At 38.1% G+C, this 18,717-nt stretch overlaps 1 protein-coding gene across 7 annotated transcripts; it reads left to right on the top strand.

The window, feature by feature from the left end:
* Positions 1-2,391: 2,391 nt before the first annotated feature.
* Positions 2,392-18,087, top strand: LOC114278269 (tricin synthase 1). 7 transcript variants are annotated; one of them, XM_028220294.2, is made up of 9 exons: positions 2,392-2,966; positions 3,056-3,119; positions 12,045-12,128; positions 14,937-15,062; positions 15,382-15,449; positions 17,181-17,250; positions 17,330-17,395; positions 17,471-17,548; positions 17,633-18,087. In XM_028220294.2, the coding sequence occupies exons 2-9, from the start codon at positions 3,114-3,116 to the stop codon at positions 17,672-17,674; spliced, it is 540 nt and encodes a 179-aa protein (XP_028076095.1). In that variant the 5' UTR covers positions 2,392-2,966; positions 3,056-3,113; the 3' UTR covers positions 17,675-18,087. The 7 variants fall into 7 exon arrangements, 3 of the variants coding, with proteins under 3 accessions (XP_028076095.1, XP_028076094.2, XP_028076093.2); XR_003634848.2 differs by having other exon boundaries at positions 2,586-2,966; positions 3,066-3,119; positions 17,330-17,403; positions 17,621-18,066; XR_003634847.2 differs by having other exon boundaries at positions 2,588-2,966; positions 3,066-3,119; positions 17,330-17,403.
* The last annotated feature ends 630 nt before the right edge of the window (positions 18,088-18,717 follow it).

Here is an 18,717-nt window from a genome sequence, read left to right as displayed (position 1 = left end):
GTTGTTGTTGATGTTGATGATGATGATGATGAAACAAATTAAAATTTTTTTACTAGATTTATCAGTTCTAGGTTAGGGTTTTGTGATTTCCAGTTCTAGATGTGATGATGAATACATTTTTTTAATATGGAGAAAATAATATTGTAGATGATTTTCAGGAGTTTTGTTGTTATTGTTGTTGTTGAAAAGTATATCGTAAATGAATAGGGGAAAAAACTGATTTTATTGCCTAGATAGAGAAAGATAATAAAATTTGAACAAATAATAAAAATATATTTAAAATTTGAACAGATAAAAAATTTAAATAGATAAAAAAAATTGAACAGATAGTTTTAAACAGATAAATAAAAAAATTGAATAGATAATAAAATTTGGATAGATATTTGAATAGATAAGGGTAAAAAATTTGAACAAATAGGGAAAACTTTACATCAAATAAGAAAAAATTTGAATAGATAGGAAAATCTTTGAACAGATAGTTAACGAAAGTCGACAAATAAAAAAAATTCAACAGATAAATTAAGGGATAAAATTGAAAACATATTTCACAAATGGTGGACCTTTCATCAAAAAAAAAAAAAAAAAATATCGGATATACACTATTTAAATTAAATTTATCACCAATTTACTCAAAAATATATTTATTTTTTTTAAAAAAAATCACTATTTTCTTTTTTCTCACTATTAATGCTAGCCAACCAACTACCAGCGAGCTCCTTTGAGTTTTGGACACCTTCCAACACTCACCAGTCACTACCTATAACCTCTTCCCTTTAGGGTGGGTTGGGTCGCCTCCTACTCCTTTGAAGGAGCTGTTGCTGCTTGACGCTTCATTGTAATTCCAAAGTTTTCACCAGTTCCAAAAAAAAAAAAAAAAAAATTCAAATAAATTATGTATTTTTATTTTCTATATTTTATTCAAGTTGCAAATGTTACGAGCCTTCCGCTCGATTGCTACTATTCATTATTGGTGGCTCTAATGTTAAGAATGCTTCTTCTTTCTTAAGATTTATAAGAAGCCGCCTACATATACTTTTTACTTAGATTTTTTTTAATACTAAAGATGTTAAATTTTTTATGAAATAAATAATTAAATATCTTATAGGAGTGAGGGTTTACACTTTTGTGAATTTTACACTCATATGAGACATTTAGTAGTGGTTTGGAATAATCTAAATAAGTGTACTTTTTAAATTTTTATGAAATATGGATTAGGTATGAGTTAAGTTTGAAGTGATGTGATAGACATGTAATGTAACTTAAAAAAGATAATATAACTTAAATAGGATAGTGACTTTTTAACTTTTTTAAGTTATGACAAACAAGACCTTAATTATTCATTTAGTAAAAAAATTGAGACATGCAAAAATTTTCTTAGATTTTATCTTAGCATAAAAAGGCCAGAACAAAAGGATTATTTCTCATTTATCACTTAGATTTTGGACTCCGCAGAATTCTAAATTAACCATATAAAGGGTTCGTTTGAAAAGTGGGATTGGCTTTTTAATTTTTTGATTATTTTAGTTTGGAACTAAAAAGTCTCATTTATGAAATTTTTTTTGATTTTTTTTTACTTTTATGAAAAAAAGAATATAATGATTATGGGTTAGATATGATATTTTGTTTTATTAAGTTAAAGGTTTATTTTATTTTTTACAACTATTTTAGTCTAAAAAAAAAAAAATTCTAAAACCTAACTTCGCAAACGGGTTGAAAATATTATTTATCATTTTTATTTTTGAAATTACAAAATTGAATTCATTCCATTCCGTCTCGTTCACTCTCGTTATCTCTCCAATTACTAGTAATTTGCTCCGCTCCAACATATGGTGCAAGGAATTTGGATCCTCGGCCGCCCTTTTGGGCGGCAGTTCCAGCAGCCCCCCCAAAACGACGTCGTTTTGGGGGGTTTTTTCGTTTTTTTTTTTTTTTTTTTTCGCAGAACCAGAGCAGCAGAGGGGAGGGGAGGGGAGCTCGCCGGAGGGGAGGGGAGGGGAGGGGAGGGGAGCTCGCCGGAGGGGAGGGGTCCGGATTCGCCGTCGCAGGTCGTCGAGCTCGCCGTCGCAGGTCGTCGAGCTCGCCAGCCGTCCGATCGTCGCCCGATCTGCCGTCGCCTCCGCGTCCGGCCCGCCTCCGCCTCCTCCTCCTCCTCCCCCGGTGATTTAGGCCCCCTCCAGTCCGGTGCTCCCTCTTCTTCTCCCTTCCTCTCTCTCCTTCCCCTCCCCTCCCTCTCTCTCTCTCCCTCCCCTCCTCTGGTTCTGTCAAAAAAACGAAGAAGAAGAAAGAAAAAAAAAAAAAAATTCAAAAAACCCCCAAAACGACGTCGTTTTGGGGGGCTGATGGAACGGCCGCCGGAAAGGGCGGCCGAGAATCCGGACTCATGGTGCAAGAAGGGAGGGGCACTAAAATCTGCCCATAACATAGTAATACGGTGAGAGGAATTTTAGAGATTTCAAATATTCTATCAAAAGTTTTATCAAATATTTTATATGAATGTAAAATATACACAATATAGGTTTCATGTGGGTTTCATATTTATGTGACACATTTGATAAAACTTTTAATAGAATTTTTAGAATTTTTAGCGTTTTTGATACGGTAATATATCGGGTCCGAAAATATGCGGTAATGGACCGATTATCGATAATTAAATGTCGGGTCCAGACGTTTTCCTTCCCGCATGTCCATCTATGGCGGCTTCGCTGCTTCCTCGTTCAACATACCCTAGATTGATCTTCGCCCCTCTATTCTCTCTCCAACGTGATCTTCTCCTTCCAAGCTTTGATCGCCTCGTCCATGTCTCCTCCCCAATCGCCGCCTTCAATCGTCGATTTAGGGCTCAGAACTCGAACAACAGCGCCGACGCAACCGTCGTCGCCGGCGACGAGAATTACGGCAACAAACGAGTCATTAGCGTCACACCAAGGCTCTATGATTATCTATTGAGCAATGTCAGAGAGCCTGAGGTGAATTTCTTTCGATTTTGTACTCGAATGTATATATATATACACACATGTAAGTATTGTTTATGCGTTGTAATGATTTGATTTTAAAGTGTGTTTTAGATTCTGAAGGAACTTAGAGAGGAGACCGCGACCAGGCGAGGTAGTCAGATGCAGGTATTCATAGTTTCATTCAAACCTTAGTTCTTATTTTATTGTCGTTTTCTAGGGTTTGTTTGAATCAGATTTTTTGTTGTTCTTTTTCTTCTATTTTTGTTGAGCATAATAGTAATTAGAGATATAATTTATTTGTCATTTTGGTTGTTAAATTTTGTCTTGACAGTTCGATAATGGAAAAATCATGTTTGAAACTAGAACCTCTCTGCAACCAAAGAATCCATTATGTGTTCTGCATTTAGAAGATGACATATTATAATCATTTCATAATTAATTGGTGCTGTTGTTAGATCACCAATTTCCCCAAGAGTTCAAGCTGTTAGGAAATGAGTGTAACAATGTATATCAAACTATGCAACGCCCTCTTTCACGTGCAACCTATTTGGTTGTGAAGATGCAAATAGACATACATAGAGAGAAGCTCAATGCAAATGGGGAGCAAATGCAGACACAGAAACTTGAACTCAGGACTTTTCCTAACTTGAGTTTTGATACCATGTTTGGTCACTAATTGTCCAAAAATTAATTTGTCAGAAAATAGACCCACAATGTATGTCAAGTTAGTTGCACGTGCAAGAGTGACAAGGAAAATGGACCTCACATCATTTTATATTTTAGGGCGGTGAAGGAGTTATGAGAATTGAGCTTATTATGATGTTTGGCTTGACATAGCTTTGACTCTTTTGTGTCTCATGTGGATTATTTGGGGTGAACACAATGAGATTTTATAGAATCGAGGAACCTATGCATAGACTTAAGAGTGGTTTTGTTATTATTTTGTATAGTTGGATTTCTTGGGATATTAGACCTAACCTGGGTCAAGACTTTGATGTTTTTTGACAGTCTTACTTTCTGTAAGATGCTTGTATGGCTGTTGGATTCTTTGAGACCCTAGTTTAAGGTTGTCTGATGTATATAATACAATTATTTACTTATTAGCAAAAAAAGGTACCATGTGGGGTCTATTGTAGCGACATTGTGAGCATGGTGTGAGGCAGTAGTGCTCTTGCCAAAATTATTAAATACAAGGTGTGTTTTAGAGAGTACATAAATATTGTGATGCAAGTTGTAATAAGTCAACTTAGTTAGCTTATTTGATTAAAATAAGTTTAGTAATGGTGTTTGGTTGCAATCTTAGATTACAGTTTTTTTTTTAACTTTTTCAGTTTATTTCTCCGAAATAAGCGAGATTTTCTTAAGGTATAATTCGTAACTTTTTTAGCTTATTTGAAATTCTAAAATCATTATGGATGAAGAAGCCCCGTCTCTTTTGCCTTCATTATTATAGGTGTAGACGTCCCCGAACGTTCCGGGAGGGAAATCCCCCCCTTGTTTTGTTCATTGGGTTTACTACAGTTCAGGACTCAATGTCACGGTCCTGTATCTAATCTTGCAGAGTATAATGCAAGACCGATGAATCATCAAAGAGTCCAAATCCGGCAAATCGTTTTTGAAAATAGATTTTTTTTTTTAAAGAAGTGCCAAACATGAACTACTTTGCCAGATACAGAGTCGTCACCTAAATATTTTATTTTGAGAAATTTAAGAAACCCTGACTCGTTGTCTAAGGTCACGTGTCCGCCATCACCAAAATTGTCTCGGCTCGGGAACTTGGGTACGATTGGGGAAGGTCACTTCGTGAGCACCCCCGCTCGCCCGATCAAAGATCGGCCTCTACTAACCATGATATCGGATTTTGAAAATATTATGCATTCTTATTCCGGTTATTAGTCTAGATTTACTATATGATGCGCGCAACATATAAGTATAGACTGGATCGCCTGAATTGGAACAAAACATCTCATGTTTGTTTTGAAAACGGTTTGTTACTCGCAAGTAGGCTAAAATGTGGATTTGCCACCCTCGGGTGGGCTTAGAAAATAAGATGATTTGCCACTCTCAAGTGGGCTTAAAGCTCACAGCCAATGTATTATTCCAATTCAAATAACACAACCTTCACCCACAGGCATTCAGACAGTTATATCACATAAGCAATTAGCCTCATGGTAAGCATGCTATCATGGCAGTCACTCACACGCATGCAAGGATGCTAAAGCATAAAATTTACCGAGTACTCCAAGCCAAAACAAAAGCTATGTTAGAGATCCATGCATGATCCTAACTATACAGAAATGCCTAATGCAACACATGCAGGAATGCAACTACAGTAGGCTCGGCTATTCTAAAGATGGCATGTGAAATGCTACAACTAACAAATCTTCAACTCGGAATTGAAATACAATGCAGTTAGTATGATGCGCCGAGCCTAGTGCATGCAAGACAGATGAATGAATGCAAACATGCTATCATAAGTGAGAGGGTAATTTTGGTGAAAATTGGGCCGAGCTATGAGATGGACTTTATGGCCCAAAGTATGAAGGACTGGGTAAAAAGGCCGAAAAGTTACTCCGGCCCAAGAGAGATAAAGTTACTCCGGCCCAAGAATTGTAAAGTTACTCCGGCCCGGAAGCAACTTGGAGTTAGGCCGGTCTCAGAGTTAGTCCGGTCATGACGTATTGAGGTTAGAACGGTCAAAACCTTGCTACTCGGTAGCTCGGTCTAAACATACCATGGTTTGTACATGAAAGAACTGAGATAGGGAGTAGAGAAGAAAGAACCGAACTAAGGATAGTTCGGCCTACTCTGTGGCTCAGCATAGCCAGTATTATTTCGGTCATGTGGTAGTTCGGCCATGGTAAAAACCATCTCACTTGGTTTAAGCAGTGAGGGGGTGTTGAAGGATAAGCATTATCTTTCAGGAGTATGAATCCTAGGAGGACTCTGCATGGAGAAGTAGAAGTCCTACTAGGATTGTGCCACACGAAACTTATAAAAGCTTACAAACATCACCTTGGAGGAGGTAACACACAATTTTGCTTTCTAAATTCACAGAGTTTTGTCTATTTGTCAAGTTTGCTGACTTAGGCATCGGAGAGGTTTCCGGCACACACTCGCCGGCTAGCTCACTTTTGTGTTTTTAGGTGATAAGGCGACGTCGTACGGAGGAGCGCAGACTTGGTCAACAGGATTATACGAGAAAATTTATTTCTTTCCCGTACAATAAGTATGCTAATTGAAACATACCCTAATCTAACCATCATAAGTTGGTAAATAAAAGGGAGAAAGACGTGGGGTTGGAAGACATACATCACACGCACGCACACTTATTACAATTGTGCCCTCACCGGAGGGTCCGAATAAATAATACAGTCCGAATAATAATTACAGTTCGAATAAGTACAAAATCCTAATTAATCAACAATTTAACTAGGAAAGCAAGTAAATTAGCATGCAAATCCATGGACCGCCTCAGCTCTGTTCCGAATGATGAAAGATGCATGCTCAAGTTGCCTTGCGCGGAAATTCATTGCGATGTCCCGATTCGCCTCTGTTTGCAATTAATGCCGGAATGCTGTGCAAGGCTTTAGAAAGTTGCTGATTTCTGATTTGCTGCAACAGAGAGTAAGAAAGGGGCACAGCAAAGTATTTTCACATATGTATGCATGACTATTCTTCAGGGAGTGTAGTCCTCGATCCTCGTGCCACCAATCACGCATCTCGATGCATGATGGCCGAGGAGTCGAATTGCACGACTCGATGTGAAATGAATACACATATAAACACAACAAGACTTAAACTCCATCATGGGTAATCCAGAGTGTCGGCGACCGGGAATTGAGACACGTTCCGTCACTCGGAGTACGAAATGTCCCTCGTTTCCCGTGCTTGGGCTAACTTCTATCCCAAACACAATGCAAATGAGATGGCATACACAATGCGACTAACATACAACCTAGCATACGCAATGCTATGAAATGACATACACAATGCTCGATGTAACATGGCATACACAATGCTCTAACATGCAACTCAGCATATACAATGCTATGGACCGAAATGGCATACACAATGCACGATGGACTTACACCAACATGAGTGGACCTCAGCCACACTCACATCAGTGGCCATTAGATGAAAATGAGACAACCGAAATGCGTGCACACATGCACAAATACCAAGGACCGAACCCAAGGCATCAAATGCCACTCTATCAAAGCATGACAAGGGATGAAAGATGGCATGGAATAGTATAAATTACAGCTCTGAAACAGCATGAAATATAGTCCCGAAGCGTGCAAATATGGCACACAATGCAAGCTAGGGGGCCCGGGTACCGAAACTAGTAAAGTGCGTTACACTAGAGGTACCCAAAGCAATGCACCAAAGGCAAAACCAGTGTTTTTAAAGGCTCAAGGCGCATTAAGGCGCTGAAGGTCTCTCGGGGCCTAAGCGCAAGGCAAGGCGCGGGCTTTATTGAAGTAAGGCGCATAGTCTTCGTAAAAAATAGAAAAATTAATATAGACTAATCATTCATAGTACTAAGACAATTTTTTACATTCTAGTACTTACTACACAACACAAAAAATAAATAACAGAAAAAAAACAATTTCAGTATAATGATTATTACATAAATAAATAAAAAAAAACAATTTCAGTATAATGTTTAAATTAAATAACAATTTCAGTATAATTAATTAATTCATACATACATAAATAAAAAAAATAGATACATAAATTAATTAATTATTATGATTATTACATACATAAATAAATAAATAAATTAATTCATACATACATAAATAAAAAAAATAGATACATAAATTAATTAATTATTATGATTATTACATACATAAATAAATAAATTAATTAATTCATACATACATAAATAAAAAAATAATTAATTCATAAATAAAAATTATTATGATTATATGATTATAACAATTTCAGTATAATGATGAATCAATTTCAGTATAATCATAATGAATGTAATGTATCTATTTTTTTTATTTATGTATGTATGAATTAATTGATTAATTTATTTATGTATGTAATAATCATAATGAATGTAATGTAATGTATGTATAATCATAATGAATGTAATGTATGTATGAATTAATTAATTAATTAATTTATGTAATGTATCTAATTTATTTATTTCAGTATAATCTATTTATGTATGAATTAATTAATTAATTTAATTTAATTCATGTATGTCATTTTTTATTTTTTTTTTAACAGAGACAGAGTCAAAACAAAGGGAAAAAATAAAAACAAAAAATAGAACAGAGCTAACTAGCAGAATAAGAGGAGAAGAAAAAAAAAACAAAAACAAAAACAAACAGAGCTTGGATTCGACAGAGAAGAGCCCAGTCAGAAGAAGAAGAGGAGCCCAACGAGCGAAGCAGAAGAAGAAAAAAAAAAAAAAAGAACGATCGAGGTTCGAAGAAGGAGGAGTCGAAGGGGGTTCGACAGAGGTTCGTGAAGAAGAAGAGGAGGAGGAGTACCTGGTGAGAGAGAGAGAGACGAGCCCAATCGGAAGGAGTCGAAGGAGCTTCACCGAAGGAGAACACAGATTAGGGCTTCGATCAGGTTCGATTTGAGTCCTCTTCTCTTTTCAAATGTATTGTATTGCATCTGAGTTGTAATCGTATGTGTTGGAGGCAAGAGCTTCACAATTTTCAGCCGTCAGATATGAATTAAGCACAAACCGAAGAAGCCTGACTAGACGCACGACTTGCGCCTCTCTGCGCCTCTTCCAGGCGCACCCAAGGCGCGCGACTGTTATACCTCGCCTCGCCTGGGCCTCCTCAAGTCGCGCCGGCTGCGCCTCGCCTCGCCTGGCGCCTAGGTGCGCCTTTGACAACACTGGGCAAAACCAACCCCAAAAAGATCCTAGGCAGGTCTGAAACAGTGGGAAATTGACCTAAAATGATGACTCGGAATGCAACGAAATAGAGCTCATTCAATGGTCGGTAAATGGGGTATACAAGCCGACTCTCAAACGCATTTAAAGAGATGAAAACATGGCAACATGGCATTCAAACAAGCTCTGAAATGTGATGAATAATAGGCTCAAAACATGAACAAACCTCAGTATATGCATGGAATGGATCTCAAAACTCAAAGCTAAGCATGGACCTTGAACTACAAGCATGCAAAACTAACATCATTCGACCACAAGACCCAAAAACAGAGCTAGGGTAGTCCAAAATAAGCACATTATCAGTTTAAGGCATAGCCAAAATATGCTAGAATCAATGGCCTATAAAGCATGCAAAGAAAGCTAGTGAACCATGAGTTGTTCTACGACTATATGAAGCATATGAGGGTTCACACAACCAGCCAAAAACAGAAGTATTTCATGTCAAAATATGCCCAAATAACCACTGAAACTCAGTCAATACATGCAAGAATGATGAGCCCCTTTGGAAAGCCATGCGAGGGGTTGTTCTACATATACATGATAGACAGACAAAAGGGCAAAACCACCTCTGGAAATAAGTTATGACAGCCCTAAAACTCACCAAAAAGGCCCTAAAATTAGTCTAGGAAGCATGCAATGAAAGGCCCCTTTGAAAGGCCTTGAATGAGATTGTTCTACACATGCATCATAGACATAAAATATGGCTAAAGGGGCTCCAGACAGAGCTAAGGCAGACCTCAAAACTCACATAATAGGGCCTGAAACAAGACTTCAAAGCATGTAAAATAGAGTTCCTTTGGAAGGCCAATAAAGCTAGTAAAGAGAACAAGGGGTGAGAGGGTCACCCCTCTCTGATTTTGAAGCTCAAAAACACATATTGGCCACTGAAAATTTACTGGATTTCAGTGGCCAAAAGGCCAAACCAAGGCTAATGCAAATGCTCTAATGCATAGCCCTAAACATGAGGAAATGGAGCATACAAGGGGGAAGATGACCCCAAACAAAAAAAAGTTCTTAAACAAACATGTTTAGAAGATCAAAACAAGACTTTTTTCAGTTTATGTTGAAGTCCAAAAATGCTTGCAAATAGGGCTAAAGAATGGAGCAAAATAATGTCAAAATGGGAGAAATGGAGACTTACCCTTGTAGCACAGCAATGCAGCAACTTCTGGACCAAGAAAGTGAGCTCTCAACCTCTAAAAATCAGTCCCAAGGTGGTTGAATGGGTGGTGGAGGTGGTAGGCTAGGATGTGTAGTGTAAATAGTGCAAGAACAAAGGGGTTTTGGAGCTTGGAAGAGAGAGATATGGAGGGAAGTGTATGTATGCTCTAACCAAAGGGTTCAATCCTAGTAAAGGAAGGGAGGGCCTCTCTTATAGAGAAGAGAGGCCAAAGCTTCTCTTTGAAGCTTCAAATATCCTCCATACACGTGTATGGAGGATGGTCCAAATGCCCCCCAGCTGGCACAGCTGTGATGCATTCAGAGAGAGCAAAAAACAAGAAGCAGGCTGACCAATTAAGGTGGTCGGCCGGCCACTCTCCCTGGTCGGCCGACCAGGGGTCAAAAGGTTCATGGAGAAATGCTGGCCGGCCACCCCAGAAAGGTGGCCTCCCAGATGAGTGCAACACAGCTGTATGGTGGAAAACTAGAAAATGTGACCCAGGAGAGAGAAAAATCAGCTTTTTAGCAAGGTTCAAAAGGGTCAAGAAGAATTACTGGTCGGCCTACCCATATTGGTGGCCTCCCAGATGAGCACAACACAATGGTGGTATGAAAAACCAGAAATTGTGGCTCAAAAGTGAGAAAAATCAGCTTTTTGTCAGAAAAATCGGCTGGAGGAGAGAGAAAAAGAAAAAGCTAGTTTCCAAGTGGAAAAGGTGGCCTCCCACCATACTACCACTTCCCTAACAATGAAAATAGGGTCCCTACCAAAAATGAACCAAGACGGATGCAAAACGAAGGTTCGGGGGTCAAAACGCGCAGTCCGGGGCCCTGAAAACAGGCTGTTAGGCACCGGAAGTGGCGTGCGACCATGAAGGTGGCCTCTCGGGCCACAGTGTCCCTCAAAAGGGAGGAAACAAGGTGTGCCAAAAATCGGAGCAAATGGAGGTAGTTAAGCGATCCCGAACTGAGGCACACGGCCGACGGCTTCGAAAATCGGAAACTGGCCTCCAAACGGGAAAAATGGCCTACGACCACGAAACGTAGCCTACGGCCGCTGAGAGATGGTCTACGAGACCTCTCCCTCCCTTCGGGAAGAGAAAACAGAGAAAACAGGATTTGGTTCGCAAACTGAGGCAAAGTACAAAAAAGTCCCGAAGTCCGGAGGCAAGGCTCGCAGCCGAGACTCTGAAATCTCAGAACGAGCACAATATGCAATATCACCGAGCGCTCAGTTGGTGATGTTTGAGTCTTAAGGTCGGTCAAAAATGGGATGTCTACAATAGGCATCTTGGATATTTACATGACAAAAGGCTATGTAACAACTTATTTAACCATACATGTTTATTTATTTATTATTTTACAGATTATGAAAAGCTGCACTAAACAGATTTTCAACATATTTAAAAAAATTAAGTTAATAATCTAAACAGTTATAATTGTAAAAGCTAACTTATAAATGACACCGAATGGAGCCAATATCTTGATTCTTGAACCCATCCTAGACTATTATGGTGACTAAGATATGCAATTTTTTTTATTTTTTTTAAAATTTTACTCAGGATTCCCATTTTCTCTGTCATAATAACCCTTCCCCCTGGCATCCTTTCACGCACTTGGAATTAAGTTTGGGTCATCACTGTGGTAAATGATAGTCCTTGGGGAAATTTTATTTTTTGTCTTTTTTGGGGCATAAAAGGTATGTTTTTACCATATTTAGATCCAGTTATGACAATTGTGGTATTGTAAATGTGTCTGAAATCGCCTCTCTTTTTGCATCAAACTCAGTTTGAAAAGAAATCATTGCAATTGTGAAGATTTAGGGGACTGATTGAAATTTACTTTCTATCTTTTTGAACCATTTATTGACTTGCTTGATGCATGGAATTGATAGGTTGAACTGCTTCTTACCAAGTCGACGTTCTATTGCATTCCTGAAGTTGTGAGGTGATTTCCTAAACATGTACCCGAAATCTGAAAATTGTTGCTCTGTTTGATAGGTATCTCCTGATCAAGCACAACTACTTGCAATGCTTGTCCAGATTCTTGGGGCAGAGAAGTGCATCGAAGTTGGTGTTTACACCGTAAGTATTCGTGCATTCTAAAGTATAATTACCTCAATTTCTTAACAACTTGTTTGTTCTTTCTGTATCATAGTGTTCTACTTGTTTATCTCCTCTCTTTACCATGGAGAACCAAAATGTAAGAAATTTGGTGTTCTTGTTGAGGAGTAATTTTCACACATTATGAATCAAAAATTAAATAAAGTAAATTTATCAACAAAAAAATCAAATTAGGTAAAAATTTGGAGAAAATCAATGACCTAACAAAGCTCCAATCATTTTTTAGCAAGCATAGGTTAGATGAAGTTAAAGAAATTTGGTAAAAGGTTGAAATAGGAAATGCTATAGTACCTTGTACTAGGATCAGTAGCAATGATTGATTACATGGCCAACAGTTTTGACATTCCTGATGCACATAATTCAGGAGGGAAAGAGCAGTACTAAGGCCTCGTTTGGGAACAGGCTAATTTAGTAACTTTTTGGCTATTTGGCTAAAAAGGTAGGTAAAAAAAACTTGTATGTTTGGGATGACTTTTTGGCTAATTACGAAAAGATGTGCAAAAAGTAGAGAGAAAAGAGAATCTTTGACTTTTTGGTATGGGTTGTTGGCTTTTTGGCTAATGTAGTAACTTTTTGGCTAATTGGCTAAAATAGCCTCTTGCCAAACGAGGCTTAAGTCTCTTTCTTTGAAAGATATTTCTCATAATTGAAGTCTATTGATTGAGTGAGGGCCTTATGTTTGTTTGTTCTTATCCCCCTCTTCTTTGCCATAGGGGGAGTGTATGTCTTCTTGTTTGAATGCTCTTTGGCATCTGAGGAAGGATTCAAGCTGATTAAAAAAAAAAAAAGGTTAGGAAGGATTCAAATTTTGGTACAAGTAAGATGTAGAATGAGGGATTTGCAAGAACTCCACCAGACTCACAAGTCAAGCTGTGAGAAGTGAATGTCTAACAGACTGTCCTTTACTGAACTTGTGTAGAGAATATCAATTTAGAGAGTTATAGACAGGATAGCCACAACCCCAAGGGGTTGGCCGAGCAATAAAGACTCGAGGATAAGATCCAAGGTTTCGAGTTCGATTCACCCAAGGGGCCACTGGAGGTTTACTCGGTTGTTAACTTCAGGGCCCTGGGATTAGTTGAGGTGCTCGCAAGCTGGCTAGACACCCAGTTACCAAAAAAAAGAAAAGTTCCAGGATAGCCACTTGTTCTGTGTTTGAAGGTTGTGGCCTCTAGAGAGTGGAATGTCTCGGGGAATGTGATGTAGATGGGCATAATTCTGAATCACTAAGTACCAGAGGAGGTGTTCATTTCTCAAGAATTTCCACGACCATTTCCTATTAAATGCTGTATTCTTTCTTCCAAATTTCCGAAACCAGCTTTGCTGTTAATGAGCATAACAGTGGCAGTTAATCATACGATCCTTTTCTCAACAAAAACACACCGTTGAGAAGGTTTAATAGAGATGGTCATCAACACTGTGTGATAAGTACCATAATTGATACTGCAGTGACGCTATTGAGGATTACTAGACAGTTGTCATTTTTTGTTTATTATCTTGTTGCTGAGACTGCAGGGGCCAATGGGACGAAAGGCAACGACCACGCTGTTGAACCTGTGATTTTGGGAATGAGGTCCATGTTTGGTAGAGTAGTCTTATTATTCCCAACTGGAATAAACTTTTAAAAGCTTGGAAACTTGTTATTTAAGCGGGAGCGGGAGCGGGAGCAGGAGCGGGGAAGCGTGAGTCAATAGAAGTTTCTTAGGTTGGGAGCGCCTCGGGGAGCGGTAATATATAAATATATATATATATATGTTTTAATACACATTAAAAGTTTTTTTTATAAATATTTTTTTTAATACATATTAATTATTTTATTTATTTATTATATTTTTTAAATAATGTGTTAAAATATATTAAAATAAATAAAAAATTAAAATTGGAGAGGGGTGAGATAGACACAAATTATATTATTTATTAGATTTATTATATGTATTATATATATATATATATATTTTATTAGACACAATTATGTTAATATAATTTATTAGATATATATTTTATATAATAAATTAGATATATATATATTTTATATATAACCAATTATATTGTTATAGGTTGAAAACGGGAGGGACAGAGACGCACGGTAAGAGAGAGAGAGAGAGAGAGAGGAAGGCAGATCGAAAGCGAGGACATGGCGACGCAGATCGAAGGCAAATCGGAGGAGCTAACGAGTCTCTACAGCAGATCGGAAGGTAGATCGAAGGCGAGAGACTGAGATCAAAGGCAGATCGAGCAGATCGAAGGCAGACGCACCAGGTCTCTCTCTCTCTCCCCTTTACGATCCCATCTTCATTTGAATCGCGTTTCTCTCTTCACAGAAACGCGATTCTTACGCGTTTCTTTCTAGGAAGCGCGGAATCGCGATTCTGAGTAAGAATCGCGGCCTGTTTGCGCGAATCCTGTAACTAATAGCCTTTATAATATTAGTTGGATATTATGGACTACAAATCTTTATGACACAGGAAGGCTCAAGGTCAATTGATGGTGATCACTCTGTTACAGTCAGTTGTGTCTTTTTTATTTAATGGAACTGAAATACCGTCATCCATGGTTGGCATTCTTTTATGGAAGCATAGGATCACTAATTTGGCATTCTTTTATGGAAGCATAGGATCACTAATTTTTACTAGTCCTCACAATGATGTTCTCTTTTGTTTTTCTTGTTTCACTGTAAGCATATAACTCTTCTTGCAAAGAAAAGAGGGTCATGTTTTGTTGGAATCTCATGAAGCATGTCTTTACTAATGTAATGATTTTGAATCCCAGGGATACTCATCGTTGGCTATAGCTTTAGTCCTACCAGAATCAGGCCGTTTAGTTGCTTGTGAAAGAGATATGAAGTCTCTGGAGGTTGCGAAAAGGTATTATGATCGAGCTGGTGTTTCACACAAGGTGAGTCATATTTTCATTAATGCTTGTATTATAAAAGTGTTTGGTTTTGCATATAATGGATTCTGTAAGGAAGATGTACTAAACATGTTTCCAGAGAACTGCTTAAGACGCCCATTACATTATGATTGCTGCTATTTATTTTCATTTCCCCCCCTCAAACATATAGTCTATCATTCACACTGTGTTCTTCCTTGACAGGTGTAGACTTTACAGTGTTTACATCTATGTTAATAAATTTCTATCTTTACATATTTGTGCTACTCTTTCTCTCCTTCCATTGATGTTTGTATGGTTACTGATACAATATAATTGGCATTAGGTGGATGTGAAGCATGGTATGGCTGCTGATGCTTTAAAATCTATGATTCAAAAGGGGGAAAGTTGCAGGTATTTAGCATATAGAGCCCAGTTATATTTAGTAATAGTTCTTGAAATTGTGCTGTCATTTATCCTTGCATCCATGCCTTAAATATAGCCAACATGCAAATGGGGCAGATGAACATTTGTAGACACCCCATATTTTATTGGCTATAAGACTTAGGCTCCTCTTTTGAGTCTTCCAGTGATGACCAGAGAATGAATTGAATTTCAATGAAAATGTGCTCAAATTTTCTCCGGATTGAGCACAAGCTCAAACACACCCTTATGTATGGTGGTTTTAGACCTTAGAAATGGTTCTCTAGGCTAGAAATTGTTTCAAATGATTAAACATGGAAAATGGCCAAATGCCCCATTGTTTGCCTTTGTGAAGGGTTTACTTCCACACATTATTTTATTTGCAAAATATCCCTTTCTAAATTTGGTTTCCACCATTCTGTAGTAATATGACAGAACTTTTCATGTGTATCAAATGGGCCTTGATATGATTTTAATTGAAAGAGTTGTGAACATTTTAAGAAAAGGAATCCATTTGCTCTTTTCAGGTAACATGGTGATGAAAAGTATTAAGGATATGGAAACTAAATGAAAGTAGACTCTTTAAGCTTTCCAACAGTATTTGGCTTATATAAAATGGAGTGTTTTTTTTTATAACTCGGTATCTAGCCCACTGGACTAGACCGACTAATTTGGGGACCAATCTCACTGTCCACTAGTTGGTGGGGAGGGGGGGGGGGGGGGTGGGGCAATTAAAGCCGGGACAAAGCCTGTATGGATTGATCCCAATAAATTGGTTGAGGAGAATTTGAACTAGACTTTGGAGGGAGTACACCCCCAGGCCCAAGCCTTGACCACCACTGAATTGACCATGCAAAGTTTGGTCACAGAACAGAGTGACCTGGAATCACGTAGAAACATCCTAGAAACATGGATGTACTGATGCATCATAGCCGGCAGTGGCAGCTCCAGGAATTGTTCTCATGATATTCTTTCTAGAGACACTCCAAATACATTATTTAGTACTAGACATAAGCAAATAAATTAAAGTATCTGTCGCTCCTTTTGGGGTGGCAGCCAGCGCGGATACTTTCGAGGAGAAGATCAAATGACTTCCCCTTTTTATTTTGTATAAAGGGAGGTACAGTGGAATCTGGGTGCTGTAGCTAAACTGATTGCAAAAGAGTGAAAATTGGCCATATTAAAATTAACTTCTGGGGAGGCCTGTTTGATATCCAAAACATTTGATTGAAAAATCAATCTGATTTATTTCGTACCCACTTGCTCAATGGGAAAATGAGTAAAAATCAATAGGATCAGGCTTCCCTTGTCGGCTCTTGTCATTAGACCACTATCTATGATCAAATAAACAAAGAAACAACACACCTAATTTTTATCTACGCCATACATAATTTCTGGGTAAAAAGAGTTGTTAAAAATAAGAGAAGAGAATTGCTCTTGAAGCCCTTGGAAGACGCACAAAACTCTCTTTCAGCCATCATCACCATAAGCCATCCATCACCCTTTTTCACTCCTAGTGGCCGGTCATACCATGGCTAGACATTTCATTTGGTGTTCCATTTGCTGCAGACAGTGCCCAGTGGTTACTTTGTGGTTAATGCATTTGTCGCAGTTCGATGATTTTTTCTCGCTTTTTTTCATGTTGTGAATTTGTGATGCACCTGAAAATCACTATTATAAATGAAAGAATATCATTTCACCACAACTTTTTCTTTTATGCAGCTATGACTTTGCATTTGTTGACGCTGAGAAGAGAATGTATCATGAATACTTTGAATTGCTGCTGCAACTGGTTAGGGGGCCAAGACATACAATCAAAACTTGTAGCACTTTGTGACAATGTACTGATTGTTGTTCATGTACTGCTGCAGGTGAGGGTTGGGGGTCTCATTGTGATTGATAATGTCCTCTGGCACGGAAAAGTTGCTAATCCACTGGTGAATAAGTAAATAAATATGCTCTGTAAACCTTGCCAGAGATATTATGCGACTTAACTAGCTTCTTTTGAGCAGGTCAACGATGCAAAGACTGTCAGTATAAGAAATTTCAACAGAAGTGTAATGGAGGACAAACGTGTCAGCATCAGCATGGTAGGTGCACGAGTTTCTTTTTTTGATATTTTTCAAGCTACTCAATTTATTCTATATTCATATACCAAATAGTTTTAATTTTAGGTACCCATTGGTGATGGCATGACAATTTGTCGAAAATTATGATTTTGCAACAAAAGACTGATGGCATTGGTTGACCTTCCCGTGGTGGCAATTTTCTGGAAGGGTATAATACATGCAGTCGGAAGCATTTAAAATTTTATATTTATCGATTCCATTGAAGCGTATACAGCCTTTATTTTTATGTGCTCCAACCAACTAGGATACATGCATTTTTCTATCTCAGTCATCCTGGGAGAGAGGTATTTGGATGTTAAAAAGAGAGTTAAATAGATTAAGGCTGCATTTAGATGTTGTAAAGATAGTTAAAGATAAGAAAGAAAAAATGTTTTTTTTTTTTTTTGGTTGGGGCAAGTAAATGAGAAGTAAATATATGTTTGTCAAAATAACTTCTTTTATTTAGTTTTGTATAGAAAAAATTTATATGGGTGAGTTCATTTCTCTTCCATTTTTGTTTATTCTTGACAAATCAAGATCCAAACAAGGTGTAAATGGCATGACATTTGTCGCATAGCAAGATAATGCCTGAAACTGGGTCGGGCCGGGAAAATGGTTTGCAAGCCCACCTGCTGGATAAGCCTTGGACTGGGTTGTGCGCTTGAACTTTATGCCCAAGATACAAGCATGGCCCAAATGGTGGACGGGCTGAAGGGGCCCAAATAGTCCACCTTTATGCGCAAGACATGCCAAACAGGCTTGGCCCATATAGTTTACAACATGGCAAAAAAGGTCTAAGCAGCCTACACAACCCAACTTTAGGCCCAAATGATGTACAGTCTGGGCAAAAGAGGCCCAAATGCTCCAACTTTAGGCCCTGTTATGATCCAAATATTTTATATTCTGGGCCATATAGGCCCAAATGTTCAACTTTAGCCCCAAAACATGGCCCAAATCGTTTACAGTAAAGAGCCCAAAATATATGGTCAAAGTAGTTTACATAGAGGCCCAATAGCCCAATTCCAGGCCCAAGACAAGATCCAAATGTTCAACGGTCTGGGTTAAAGAGGCCCAAACCAGCTTGAGAATACATGGCCCAAATGGTGTACAATCTTGGTGTAAGGGGCCCAAGACATGTCCCAACTCTAGGC

The sequence above is a fragment of the Camellia sinensis genome, chromosome 2 (assembly GCF_055761805.1).
Source record: "Camellia sinensis isolate YWXY chromosome 2, ASM5576180v1, whole genome shotgun sequence".
NCBI classification, from domain to species: domain Eukaryota; kingdom Viridiplantae; phylum Streptophyta; class Magnoliopsida; order Ericales; family Theaceae; genus Camellia; species Camellia sinensis.
This window is presented reverse-complemented; position numbering and strand designations above follow the sequence as displayed.